The sequence below is a fragment of the Thermobia domestica genome, chromosome 13 (genome assembly GCF_964235325.1).
Source record: "Thermobia domestica chromosome 13, izTheDome1.hap1.1, whole genome shotgun sequence".
NCBI lineage: Eukaryota > Metazoa > Arthropoda > Insecta > Zygentoma > Lepismatidae > Thermobia > Thermobia domestica.
The window spans coordinates 191734778-191749734 of NC_137466.1; the positions used below are offsets into that span (position 1 = coordinate 191734778).

At 36.8% G+C, this 14957-nt stretch overlaps 1 protein-coding gene across 1 annotated transcript in view; it reads right to left on the reverse strand.

Annotated features, from left to right (window-relative positions):
* The window catches only part of Nost (Nostrin), a 315536-nt gene that overhangs the window by 70424 nt on the left and 230155 nt on the right, over positions 1–14957 (reverse strand). Inside the window, exon 4 of the mRNA XM_081737150.1 lies at positions 960–1103. Coding sequence (XP_081593276.1) covers positions 960–1103 — 144 coding nt within the window. The remainder of the gene's footprint in view (positions 1–959; positions 1104–14957) is intronic.

A 14957-nucleotide genomic window follows, 5' to 3' on the forward strand; every position in this document is an offset into this window, starting at 1 on the left:
GTGTTTTCGATATTCTGAAGTACAATTTCCTCTAGGGGGGGGCGAGCGCCCCAACTTGTCCCCTCCCCCTGATGGGCGCCCTTGGGTCTGGAATGCAGTGCAGAGACATGTAACTCATATTATTTGTTCTGCTTTGCAGGTCAAACTAGCAGATGCACATACACATACATGCTCGCTTAGAGTTTGCAACGATGCGCATAAACAAGCTACAAGACTTCTGGAACCGTGTAATCGGGTGTGATGAGAAAGTATTTAGTTTATGCGTAGGAGGAAACCTGTTAAAACGTTCTACGGTATGTTGTTTTACGATATGCTCAAAATGGAGGGCTCAAAATTGAAATTCGCAAAATATCATCTCTCTATGATTTACGGTTCCCGAGATATGGCTCCTTAAATCTTCCGAAATCGGAACTTTTTTGGTCAATATCTCGGAAACGGTAAGAGTGACGCGAAAAATTCCATCTCTTCTTTCAGATAGTTTTTGATGCTCTGTCGAATGGAAAGCTCAAAATTGAAAAATTCGCAAATGGCACACACACACACACACACACAGAGGGGGGGGGGGGAGAGAGAAGGAGAGAAAGAATTCAGTAAAGAGCTTTTCAAGTTCGCTGAAAATACTAGAGGAACCAATGATTATCTTAAAACAGGGAAAGAAAACACTAACTAAGCTCGACAACAGCCTCTTCAGATTTGTTCGACCATTAATCCACGAAACCCTCTTTCCTTTGAAATAAAAAAGCCCTGAATAGATTCACGTTTAATTTTTTTTTCTGTTGATACAAAATGATTTGACATTAGTGCTATTTACGATACGGAAATATTTTCTCTCTACACCTACACAACAACATTCTGTGGAATTTCCTGTCAGCAAAGGACAATACATGTGACCTGACCATGTAAATTTACCGATACGCCTGTGTATTTTCATGATGGAAACAAAATTAAAGTAAGTTTACCTGTGAATTTCACTCTCTGCCTCCATTTCTGCACCTGCAAGCTGCCATGCTTGGCTGACTGTGCCCACTGCTTCCTTTGATGCCTTTAACAATTTCATGGATAACTTGCTCAGGCTTTTGGCGTATTGGGCTTCAGCCTCTGACCTGAAGAAAATAGAAAAATAATAGACAATATTAGTCAATTATGAAGTTTTAATAGATTTGTTAATTTTCAAAATATTCTTATCATGTGTCTATGTAATATTTCATTTATTTTAAAAAAAAAGTGAAGGCTATGAATCTATCAGACTAACTTGGCAGGTGTAGAATAATGATTATTCAGAATCGGCTAGTTACAACCTCAGGCATACCATTTCCACTGTTTTTTCCAGTTTTATTTATTTTTCTTAGTTCTAGATCATGCCGAGATGACCTGGGCTACTTACTATCTAGTTGCTGTTGATTATTAATAATTCCATTGTAAATTTACCTTAAGTATATACAAATAGAAATTTGTCAAATAAATTTACAATTGGAGCTAAGTTCCTCTTTACTCGAGTTGAGTTGAGTTCATTGAGTTTAACGTCCCTTTCAGCAGCGAGGGTATATGAGACGGGACCTACTGATTAACGTGGAATCCGAAGCACATGAGCTCCCACCGGGAATCGAACGTGGCTCTCCCATGTCAAAGGCGGGTACACGAACCGCTTAGCCACGAAGGAGCTCTCCTCTTTACTCAACCTAGGCGTTCATTTGTCCGGAACGCCTGAACCTTCTTAAGAGTCTTCATTCCGGCGAAATTAAAATACCGCTAATTTTACAGTAATTATGTGATATCTTCAAATAGATAAAATATAATTGAAATATGGAACAATAGCGCCCTAGACAATATTATTTTGCGTGAGGTACCGTTATCACAAGTCACCTGGTGGCTTTCCGTTTTCAGCCGTTTAGAAACGCGAAAATAAATGCCGATTTTCAAAATGGCTCGAAATCGAAAGCAGATAAGTGAGTCGTGATAACAGTTTCTCATGTAAAATAATATTGTCTAGGGCGCTCTTGTTCCACATTTCGATTATCTTTTATCTATTTGAAGATATCACATAATTACTGTAAAATTAGCGGTATTTTAATTTCGCCGGGATAAAGACTCTTAAGAAATAAACACCGAGAAACGGAATTCCCATAGACTTAGCCTTTAAAAGCATTTGGCGTGCGAATTCTCATTGTTAACAATGGAAAATACAAATTTTCAGCATTACATATAGGGCTACAATACAATTACAGCTCTTTTCGTTTTGATCTACGATCACAATTTTTCAAAGTCATGCTTTTCGTTGATATATCAAATCCAACTATCTTCATGTCGTGTTCGTTTACGAAAACAACTGATACAATAAAAAAAAATAATATAAATATCAATAAATATCGATCCCTTCGCTCCAACTTTGCAATTATTGCATACCTAGTTATCTTGTTCAACTGCATAAACAGAAGTGAGTACAATGACTAAGTAATTGAGCGTTCACCTCTGGTTCGATCCCATACAATGTGAGAAGATGACCAATATCGTGCTTATGTGGCTTATCGGGGTTCTTACGTTTTCTCCTATTTACTTTTAGCCAGGCAGCTCTTTTATTATAATGCCCTCCATCTATCAACCCGCCTCCTTTAACCAAAATTTCACTTTATTTCGTATACACAGAATACAAAATGCATGTAAGGTAGAGTTTAGACATGAGTCTTTTCGGCTTGACTTCACTTCATGCTTTTTACTTTTCACACAACTAAAGTCATTTGTACATCTCTTCTTCATTTTTCCCTGGCGAATTAAACACAATGATTTAAGAAACTACACAACAATATCATTAAAATCATCGTTAAACAATAAGTTACCATCATTTACGAAAGTAGAGGGGCTTAAAAGAGATCATTTGATATTTTTTTAACTGAAGAAATTATAAGTTAATAAGTTGGTTTAGTGTTACTGAATGGTATATCGGCCAAGTTTATGCACATACGGAGACTCAAATTTACGTTATCGGTAATAACCCGATTATAAAACGTAGAGATCTCAAATACCTCCCCCATAACAGTTTTCGTTAACATCGTCGCTCTCAACAGTGGTGGATCTAGCTCGGGGCCGGGGGGACCTAGGGCCCCCAGTTTTTTTAGTGACAAAAATAATTTAAGCTATTATTTATATATTTTTGATATACTTATTATTGTTTGGGTTCTAGCTGTCCCCTCAGTTTCTACCTTCTGGATCCGCCACTAGCTCTCGAGAGAATAAAGAAAGCCGCAATGAGTCCACAAATTCCAGTGAAAACAATGTCGATCTTATTTCCTTTATTAGCTATTATTCATGGGTACTTACAGTATACATATTATCATCATTTATGGCTTCCATTGGTCAGATAAATACTGCGTCGTCATATCTTATATAATAATATTTGTGCTGAAGTTTCCTGTAAGATATTCATCTACATATCACTATGTAGGAATTAAATTGAGATGGTTTCAATGTACTTCTTCCTTAGTTTCCCTTATTGAAAAATTCCTTGTTTTTCACCGGCAATTCATTCCATTGTACTCTATGTATTATCTATGGTCCAATTGATATCGGAGGAAATTTCAAAACAATGGAGGAAGATAGGTAGGTATTGCGTTGTATGATAATTGATCCGCTTAGATGCTAAGTGGCCTAACCTAAGCCCAGTATTGAAATTTTCTAGAAGACAAATCTGAAGATCAATATTTCCCCCGCCCCCCCCCCCCAAAAAAAATATTTCTGTTATATTGACAACCAAAATCATAATTATACAATTTTGGTTTTAATAATTTACAATAAACCACTTGACAGGCAAATAGGTACAGTATTCATATATAGAAATAGGTATCCGTATAAATAGGATTAGTCTATTTTTCTGCTCTTTTGGAATCAGGCTACTTGGAATCCAAGCGGTTAACATGTTGTCAAAGAATATCGATTGTTTTCCTTTTGAGTCACCCGGGGCTTCTCAAAGTCAGTAGCGGAGCTAGTCCATGCCCGGGGGGCCTATGTCTCCAAGTTTTGCAAGTGACAAATATAATTTAAGCTATTATTTATACATTATTGAAAGTTTACAGTAAACTCACGATATACTGGTTTGGGTTCTGACTACCCCCATTTTTTACCTTCTAGATACGCCACTGCTCAATGGTCTCCCATGATATACGAGATGATTGTATTTGTTGTATTACAACGAAGCATAATACTAGAAATATTACTATTATTAAAAAATCTACAACATTATTAGATTGAAGTGACATGTGGGTGCAATGCACAACCATGTTTTCAGGGACTTCGTGATGACCTTTTCGCTAAATTGAAGGCATCACTTCACGGGAAGCTCTATGACACAAGATAAACCATCATCCGTGCCATATGGAGGTCCATCGACGAAGATTGATGTGGCGACAGTGCACGATGCCTTCCCCACGTGTGGCAGAAGGTGATAGCTATGGGAAGTAATTACATTGAAGGAATGTAACACGTGATTTTCTGTGCATAAAACCAGGTACAAATTATAACAATGTTGTTATTACTTTTTATTCAACACACACACACACACACACACACACACACACACACACACATATATATATATATATATATATATATATATATATATATATATATATATATATATATATATATATATGTAGTGCATCACTCTAATATGAGCATGAATCTCCTTCCCACTTCTTCACTATATCTGAACCTGTTCATTTTTCAGACACAAATGAAGGGAGTGAATTCCTATAGACAAACAGAGAAAGGTAGAGTTTTAATATACATATATCGTAGATGTTGGGGTGGTTTGTAGCAGATTTGGAGAAGTGATAGATAATATTAAATGAAAATACACAGTATACATTTTTCTTCCTTGTAAGTCCATACCCGAGTACGCCTCGCTGCGGCTTTACAGGTCTTTGAAGTTGCCAGCATGCAATAGATTTTGCTATCACATTAAATCAAAAGTGCCTGCAATGTCTATCAACCCATGATATGGAGTTCTTCTACTGGTTGCCTAACACAAGGATACCAACCTCAGCAACACCCTAGCGATAATGTTAATCTTATGGGTTTAAAAGGGCTCCTAAAATGTTGAATAGAAAAATAACAACGACGAATGAGAACCAGCAAATTTATACAAAATTTGGAATAGACCAGCGAAAACGATATGTTTCTAGAGTTTGTAGTCAATTATCGGCCACAAATTTCTACACGATATTAAAAGGATTGAAAACATTTATCAGCTCATTTCTATTACTCCAACATTTTATTCCTTCGTATTCAAAAAAAAAAAAAAAAAAAAAAGTTATGGCGATGTGCTGAAGAGTTAACACAGAATTTTAATTACTTTACGCCTATAATATAGACAACCCGTTACTCCTTAGTTCTTTGTTAGATTGTATAAGTACTAGAATAGACTATAATGTTTTATAAAATTTGCCATCTATCCGGAATACTCGTATACGCCCATGGCTAAGTGGTAACGCGTGGTGTCCTTGGTTCGTTTCCCACTAATGCCAAGTGAACTTTGTGGTGGACAAACACCATGTGCGTGAGTTTCCTCGGCATTTTCCCGTTTCCTCTAACTTTCTTCATTTCACCATTTCATTCATCTCTCATCATCACTGTCTTCTTTAGCTTACACGGCATAATCGTGGGACGTAAAACTGAGATTTTGTTACATTTCATTTCGTATACGCCCAAATCTTCTGTGAAGTCATTATAAGGGCCTTTCGACGTATAAGGAGTTATAGCGCTTTATATTGATGGAGTATTAAAAACGTATGAACGTATTCTCGTAATGAGAAAATAATTATTCAGTGTTTGTATAATGTGGTATCCCTAATCTTGATTCTCAATCTATTTTTTTGGGGGGGGGGGTGCGATGGCTCAGTGGTAGAGCGTTCACATCTGGAGCATAAGGTCCTTATTTCGATCCCAGCTCGCTCCAAGTGAGCTTTGTGGTGGATTAAATGCAGTGTACTTGGGTTTTCTCGGGGTTCTCCCGTTTCCTACAAATTTCTTCATTCCACCATTCCATTAATTTCGCATCATCACGGTCTCCTTTAGCCTAGCCGACATAATCGTGGAAAGTAAAACTTAAAGACTTCATTTCTCGACTTAAAGACTATGTTTTCACTCCAGCTTCCTTATATTTCGGTTTTGTGTATACTCTCCTGAGCGAACAAAGAAATACTGGTAATCCTGTCCTTGCTCTGCTAGCTTTGTATCATTCTCTAACTACTTTGGGGTAAATGGGTTAGAACCTTCATACTGAGAAAAGGACCAGGCTAAATAAGACAAGTGTAGATTCTGTCGCAAACCATAGTTTGAAACTGACATTCAACTGCATTTAGAAAACAGAAAATTTAACAAAAAGCCAACACAGAAAAGAAAAAAGGCTAAACAGACGGAAGAATCCAACCTGAAAAGAGGTCATTTCCGGTATAAGAACGAAGGACATCTGGGACAGAAGTGCACACATTGGTGACATTAACTTACGAACAAACAAGCAAACAAACGAACAGAAAAAAGTTTTACAGAGTTACTTCTGCTGAGAACAGTATGAAAGACAAAATTATGACAAAAGGTTGTAAAATAAAATAACAAAAATAGAGTTCAAGAAAAGAAATAACATACTTATGTTTTTATACTTTACCAGATTTAAACAACTGAACTTAAAGGTCAAAACATGCAATAACAAATAAGTCTGAGTCATTCAGCGTGACATAAACTTTGAACTCAGTTACAGTTGACCCATTCTCATACAGTTGTTATGCTATCTAACAACCCGTCATCCAAGTAATGTTTGTTTTTCATCAATGCAAATTTCTTTCTAATAAAAGAACGAAATAAATCACATTAGCGTACTCGCAATCAAATTTGAGAATAGAAATGAGTTTCGAACATCAGGCATCCTCAGTGATGTCTGATAATCAATAATTCCATAAACAACTATAACTGATGTAAAACAAAAAAAAAAAAAAAAAAGACCCCCTCCCTCCTTGCCTTCCAAATCTATTGTCAATTAATTGATTGTATATGTAAGAATTCGATGTGCCGAAAAGAAATCAATGTTTCATTACTAACAAATCCATAGATGGAGATACGAGGAGGGAAGGAAGGCATTTATATGACAAATTGTATGATTCCTTGAACACTATCTTTTGCTTCTCGTTTAACTGTGAATGGAAACACAAACTTTATTTAATTTCTACCTATAGATATGGCCATAAACCTTGAAAATTGTGAACAGAAACGAACATAGGGGCTAAAATTGGTTTCATTCAGGGCTGAATTAACCCATCTGGAGTCCGGGGCTAGAAAAAAATATGTGGCCCCTGCTGACTTCACCTAATATTTTTCTGTGAAAGTACAGTAGGAACGTTAAGGGCATATGTTTCATATTTTTGGTCATATTTTATTTTATGATGATGAGTATCTTCATGATTCTTTTTAGATAGCCAGTTGAGATTTTGATCAGAGTGATGGCCCCTGGCTACCTAGAGGCTCGGGGCTATAGCCTTCCTAAGCCCCCCCTTAATCCGGCCCTGGTTCACTTCATGACAAAGAGTGCTTTATGTAAAGTTTACAATAATATAGACCAGTGCCCAAACTAGAGAGTTTTAAAGGGAGAAGGTGAGAATTGATCGAGTTTATTTACAACAGGAATAAAGCTTTCTTCGTTACAGCGTGTAAACTGAAAGGACAATACTCCAATACGCTACAATTTGGGATCATGAGACATTAATTTTAATATATTCCAGGCTTATCCTACTTTTTGGATGAGAAATTCTGGAAGAAACTGCCTTTACTGGATAGAGTCAAACTATACCTGTATTATAAAATATTAGTGAATTAGAGTTTAGTGTAGTGCTGTAAAAAAAATCGAACTATTTGTTTTTCGAACATGAAATCGTTTGAAGTTAAACAAGATTTGTCTATTCGTCTTTGAAGCAAGTAACTATGAAGAGGCGTAGTTCAGAATCAGGCAGAAACCACATAATGTTCGATGGACAGGATCGATCTCACATGAATTTGTATGAGTTGCGTTGATTTTCAGTTTAGCGTCTCTTTCAGCGGTAAGGCTTTATAAGATATGGGTCTAAAGCTTAACGTGGAATACGAACTACATGAGCTCCTCCCGGGAATCGACCTCGAGTCTCCCACGCCAAAGGTGAGTATGCTAACCGCTTAGCCAGGAGGGAGCTCTACATGAATCTATAGGGGGAAGTCTATACGGGTTCTTTGCAGAAGAAAATATTGTGAAATAGAGTCGTCATCACTGGTTTAGTGGCTAGCGAGTGGGTCTTTGACGTACGAGGTTCCGGGTTCGATTACTGGTAGGACATCATAAAAACGCACTACAGTAGCTCAGATCCCACTTTAAACTTTAGGTCTCATTCTACACAGCCTCGCTGCTGACAAAGGAATAATTACAAATCAATCAAAGAACAATAATAGATGTTATCTATAAACATTAGTGCTGTTGTTTTAATTTGTAACTCCACTTCGTAATTTTCTAATTACCTTTTTTAGTTTTGTCCAGTGCTTTTGCCTTTTAAGCTCAAGAAGACGGGTAATTTATGAAAGTGAATGCTCTAGAAAAAAGTGGTAGAATAAGAATGCGGGAAAACCTCAAGAAAACCCACAGACACGATGTTTCTTTCCACAACATACCCCATACCCTGGGTTGGAAATATAGACCTTTCACAGTAGATGTAAGCATTCTACCACTGATGCACCTGCCCCGAAATTATAATTTTATGGTATATACACATATAGGCATATTATCCGCCTAGTATTTTGAGGCTAATACAGGGTGGCCCATAGTTGTATATAGGATGTTTCAAAAATGACAGTAAAGAAACTAGCAACATAACTTGAACATAAAATTAAGCATAAACACATTACTCTCATACCTTGCCTTACAAGAATTTTAATCTCTGGTCTCCATAGCATGGCCGATCAATGCACCATCCAACCTGATACATGCCTGGAGACGAAGAACAACGTTGTCAGAAGCAGCTTGACAGACCCATACTAGTATCCTGTGGAACTCTATTATGATAGCTTACCGTAGTTCGCCCAAATTGCGTATATGATGTTGGTACACTTTGTCCTTTAAAACACCTCATAAGAAAAAGTCAGGTGGTTCAAATCGGGAGATCGAGCTGGCCACTCAGCAGAATACAAACGCACACAACGCACATACTATTGCAGAGACAATTGCTCTGCCATCCTGTCTGGCAGACACTAACGGTTCTAAGCCCAGTGACCATTATCCCTACTCACAGGCTACACGGTATTGTCATATCGAAACTTTTTGTCCAGAATTACAAATACTACAGTCAGTCAAAGATATACATAATTATGGACCACCCTGTATATATATATATATATATATATATATATATATATATATATATATATATATATATATATATATATATATATATATATATATATATATATATATATTTAAAACAGTCTCGAGCTAACCCTACTCACCAGACACAAAATATCCCAATAGCTATCTATTAATATGTAAGGTGCGTCCGTGCGAAAGTTTCCCTAAGGCAATAAACACAAAGGGGTTGATCTTGAAAAATTTATTGCCACAGATCCTGCACAGATGACACTACTTTTTAACATATTCACCATTGAAACTCAGACACTTGTCCGACAACCGATCTTCTACAGTCGATTCACTGGGACAGGTTTGAATACCCACTGTATAGGCTGGATATTACTCAGAGCTAGGGATGCGCACGAGACGATTCGAGACAGGATTTTCCTGGCAAAATTCGAGTCGAGACACGGTTCTTCCAATAGAGAAATATACATTTTTCGAGTCGAGACATCACTTTTACAGCACATTTTCGAGACGAGACAGCCACAAATCTTGTCTCGTGCGCATCCCTACTCAGAGCGATTTTCATGTCTTCTTACATCTTAAGAAAATTCCTATTTGGTAAGCATTTTCATTGGAATAAACAATTGCAGATGGCTGACATGCGCTAGTTTCATTCCTAAGCAGCTGACTGTTATGACATCGGAATACAGAAGTTGATCCAGCGGCATGACAAGTATCTGAATTTCAGTGGTCAATGTATTGAAAAGTAGTGTCATCTGTGTTGTACCTGTGGCAATAAATGTTTCGATATCACTATATCTTATTCGTGTTTGTCGTCCTAGGGAAATTTACTTTCTGGATGCACCTCGTATATCATATTGCATCACGTACAAATAAATAAATAAATAAATAAATAAATAAATAAATACAATAATTAATTTTTCATAGTTGACTATTGTGCTCTTTGCTTGGCCCGTGTAAGTAAATAGTTTATTTTACAAATGTATAAGCGTTTTTTTTTTAAATAAAAAGAGCATTTTTTTTTAAATGTGTGGGTAGTTAGTATGTGTGTATGCTTTTGAACGTGTGTGCACTACGAGAATGTCCGTGTTTCCCGTCGTGTTGCGTGTCTTGTCACATAAAGAAGCAGCGAAGTCAGTGAATGATTCTCAGGGACCCAGTTCCAGTTCCAGAAGACTGGAAGCGAAATCAAGACCAAGGCAAGACATCACATTTTCACTGACTTCAACTTGTGACTTGGATGTATTTGACCTGAATTTTCTAAAACAAAACAAAACAAAACAATATGGGATTTTGTGCGTGGTGACTAGGCATGCAAAGTCAAGGCCTTTAGGTCAACGGGCATAGTTCAGTCAATCAAGCTACTCACTACTACTCAATCAAGTTTTTTTTTAATAAATCAAGAAATAAAGAGTATATGCAAAAGAAGAGAAAAATAAAAAAGGAAATCCTCTCCAAGCGGCAACATCCTCCTCTGCTTTCGAGTTTCTCCCCGTCTCTTGTGAATATTCGCATGTCCCGAGTCCTAAGGAGTGACGTTTTTTTCTTAAAACGCTGTTCTCATTACACGATTCGTTACAGAAGAGATAAATTACTGACCTTCAACTCCATAATACTCACGATATACTAACGTTTTCTCTTTTCTGTCCAATCTTTTAATTTTAATTTTATTTTTATTTGTTATTACCCTAGATTCACTTACGGGAGATTTGTATGCTTTTTTTTTAACGCTCTCATAAGGTCACCTATTTGCTTGTTATTTGATACTAATATTCATCATAGGTGGCATTTGAGAACAAGATCCTGAGACGAATATTCGGACCCAAGAGGAACAGGAATGGGGAATGGCGGAAACTTCATAACGAGGAACTACATAATTTATATGGTTTACCCAACATTGTTAGGGTCGTCAAGTCTAGGAGGCTTAGGTGGGCGGGTCATGTAGTTAGAATGGAAGAAAGTAGAAACGCTTTCAAAGTCTTGACTGGAAGACCAATCGGAAAACGACCATTAGGAAGACCTAGGCGCAGATGGGAGGACAATATTAAGATGGATCTCGCAGAGATTGGAATACAAAGTAGAAACTGGATGCAGTTAGCTAAGAATAGAAGTCAGTGGAGAGCTTTTGTGAACGCGGCATTGAACCTCCGGGTTCCATAGGCCACAGAGTTAGTTAGTTAGTTAGTTAGTTAATATTCATCATAGGAATTATGCCATTATTGGCAAGTCACTTGGTACAATTGAACAGCTTCCATGCTCCACGATCTTCCGCCTCTTGCTTTTTACGTACGATTTTTCTGTTTTGATATCATTCATTAACTGTAGTCTCCTTCGCTCACTCCCTCCCTTTCCTGCCACCATACCTCTCTAGCACGCACAAGATGAATACTTCCTTCTTAGCCAATGTCCCACCCACTTTCTCTTCCTCTTTTTAATACGTTTAAAATTGTTCTTTTCTCCCTAATCATTTCTAAAACTTTCATTCGTTTTCCGTTCGACCCAGCTAATTCTCTCCATTCTTCTTCATACCCACATTTCGAAAGCTTCCGGTCGTTTTTCATTATTTTTGCGTAATATCCTTGTTTCTGACCCATACAGTTCAATACTTCACACGAAGCAGTTTTGAGTCTTTTTCTTAACTCTTTATTGAAGGCCCCACAAAATAGTATTTTCTTTCTCCTAAAGACTTCTTTCGCCATTCCTATCCTTGCTTTTATTTCACATTCACATTTCATATCATTACTAATAATGCAACTCAAGTATCGAAAAGTAGTCACCTGTTCTATTTTCTCTCTTTCTACTTCTATAATTGACACCGACCGCTTTGTTCCAATCACCGTGCTTTTTGTCTTTCTAACATTTATTTCCATTCTATATTCTTTCACAGCCCTTCCTCAAGTTTTCTAACATCTTATAGATTTTCTCTTCAGATTCCGTAACAAACGCTATATCATCTGCAAACCGTATACACCTAATCATTCTACCTCTTACTGAAATTATTAACTTTATTATCAATTGCTCCTTCCACTTGGACTTTCGTGAGATAAATAAACTAACTGTAACAGTACACTTACTGTTACAGTAAATAACAGTAAGTGTGATAAATCTGTAACTGTAATTGTAAGTAACTGTAATAATAAATAAAAAACAAATAAATTTTATTTGTTTCCTTTGACAATGATTGAATTTTCTATACGACCATTCCTATTTTGAAGACAAGAGTCACATATTATTTATTTACGTTTCAAGAAAGGCGTTAGATTTATACAAGGGATGCTTTGATTCCTTCTTTCTACAAATTCTCTTCTTGGTGATATTCAAATCCACTTTTCCCTTCTGGTGATACTTCCTGAAAATAGATAGGTACCTCATGCCCCTCCTTTGGGTCGATTTCTCATAAACACACAGTACTGCACTTTCGATCAGGTACAATATCCAATCTAGGAAATGGATCAGTGAATTCCGGAAATTTTACGTTCTTTTACGGGGAAGGAAATAAAAATCAGCAGTTAGGAACAGGGTTTTTCGTTCATAGACGTATATTACCAGCAATTAAACGGGTTGAATTTGTTACTGACAGACTTTCTTTTATTACTCTTAAGGGACGGTGGTGTCATATTATTGTTTTAAATATACATGCCCCAACTGAAGATAAGGTTGACGATATAAAAGACAGTTTTTACGAAGAAGTGGAACGGATATTTGACCAACTCCCGCGATACCATTCTATTAGGGGTTTTCAATGCGAAGGTAGGACGAGAGGATATTTTCAAACCGATTATAGGGAACGAAAGTCTGCATAAGGAAAGTAATGACAACGGTGTTAGACTCGTGAACTTTGCAACATCCAAAAACCTAATCGTGAAGAGTACAAAATTCCCACATCGCGACGTTCATAAATACATTTGGACATCACCAGACGGGAAAACACATAATCAAATTGATCACGTTTTAGTAGATAGAAGAAGACAATCTAGCATAATTGATGTCCGGTCGTTTAGAGGGGCTGATTGTGATACTGACCACTATCTGGTAGCAGCGATAATAAGAGAGAGATTATCGTTGAATAAAGGTAATATTCATTGTCCGAAAACGGAGAGATTCAATTTAAAGAAATTAGAAGAAACCCAGGTAAGAGAGAAATACCAGATTGAAGTTTCGAATAGATTCTCGGCTTTAGAAGATTCGGAGTGCACTAGTGTTGAGGATACCTGGATTGAAATTATAGATAGTATTAAAATTTCAGCAAAAGAAAAATTGGGACACGCGGAAATACGTAGGAACAAACCATGGTTCGACCAGGAATGCATAAAACTAGCAGAGAAAAGAAAACAGGTAAAATTACGCTGGTTATAAAATCCGAATGAAATAACTACACAAAATTTCACAGATATCAGGCGGGAAACCTCCAAAACTTTTAGAACAAAGAAACGCGATTTTCTGAAAGCTAAAATTAAGGAACTTGAAGATAATAGTAAAAATAAAAACATCCGGGACATGTATAAGGGAATCAACGAATTTAAGAAAGGCTATCAACCTCGTGCTTATATATTAAAGAAATCTGACGGTACAGTTCTCACTGAAACGGATAGCATCTTAAATAGATGGAAAGATTTCTTTGACGATTTGCTTAACACGCAACCAAAAACTAGTGTGAGTGGAAAAAAGTAGATACACACCGCAGAACCGTATATTCCAGAACCCAACCGAATAGAAGTAGAAACCGCTATAAAGAAATTAAAGAAACACAAATCTCCGGGTGTAGATGAAATTCCGGCTGAGTTAATTTTAGCTGGAGGCGAAAAATTGTGAAACAAGATACACAAACTCATTCTCCTTATCTGGAACAAGGAAGAATTGCCACAAGAGTGGAAAGAATCAATCATTGTTCCAATTCACAAGAAAGGCGACAAAACTGACTGTAATAATTATCGAGGCATTTCTCTTCTGTCAACATCCTATAAAATCCTTTCAAATATTCTATTAGCAAGACTGACCCCATATGCAGATGAAATTATTGGAGATTATCAGTGCGGATTTAGACGAAATCGATCAACTATCGACCATATATTTACCATTCGACAAATACTCAACAAGAAGTGTGAATACAATACCCCGGTACATCAACTATTTATTGATTTTAGAAACGCGTACGACTCGGTTAGGAGAGAAACATTATACAACGTTCTTACAGAACTTGGAATACCGAGGAAGCTAATTAGATTAATTAAGATATGTTTAAATGAATCCCAAAGTAAAGTCCGGGTAGGAAAATTTTTGTCCACGAGTTTTCACGTCGAAAATGGCCTGAAACAAGGAGATGCGTTGTCACCATTATTATTTAACTTCGTTCTGGAATACGCTATAAGGAAAATCAAAGATAGCAACCAGGGTCTAAAGTTGAACGGTATTCACCAGGTTATGGCATATGTTGATGATGTAAATTTAATAGGGAAAGATAGGAGAACAATAGAAAGAAATGCAGAGATCTTATTAAACGCTTGCAGGGACATGGGTTCAGAAGTAAATGCAGAGAAGACTAAATACATGGAAGTGCGTCGGGACCGGAATACAGCAAATTATG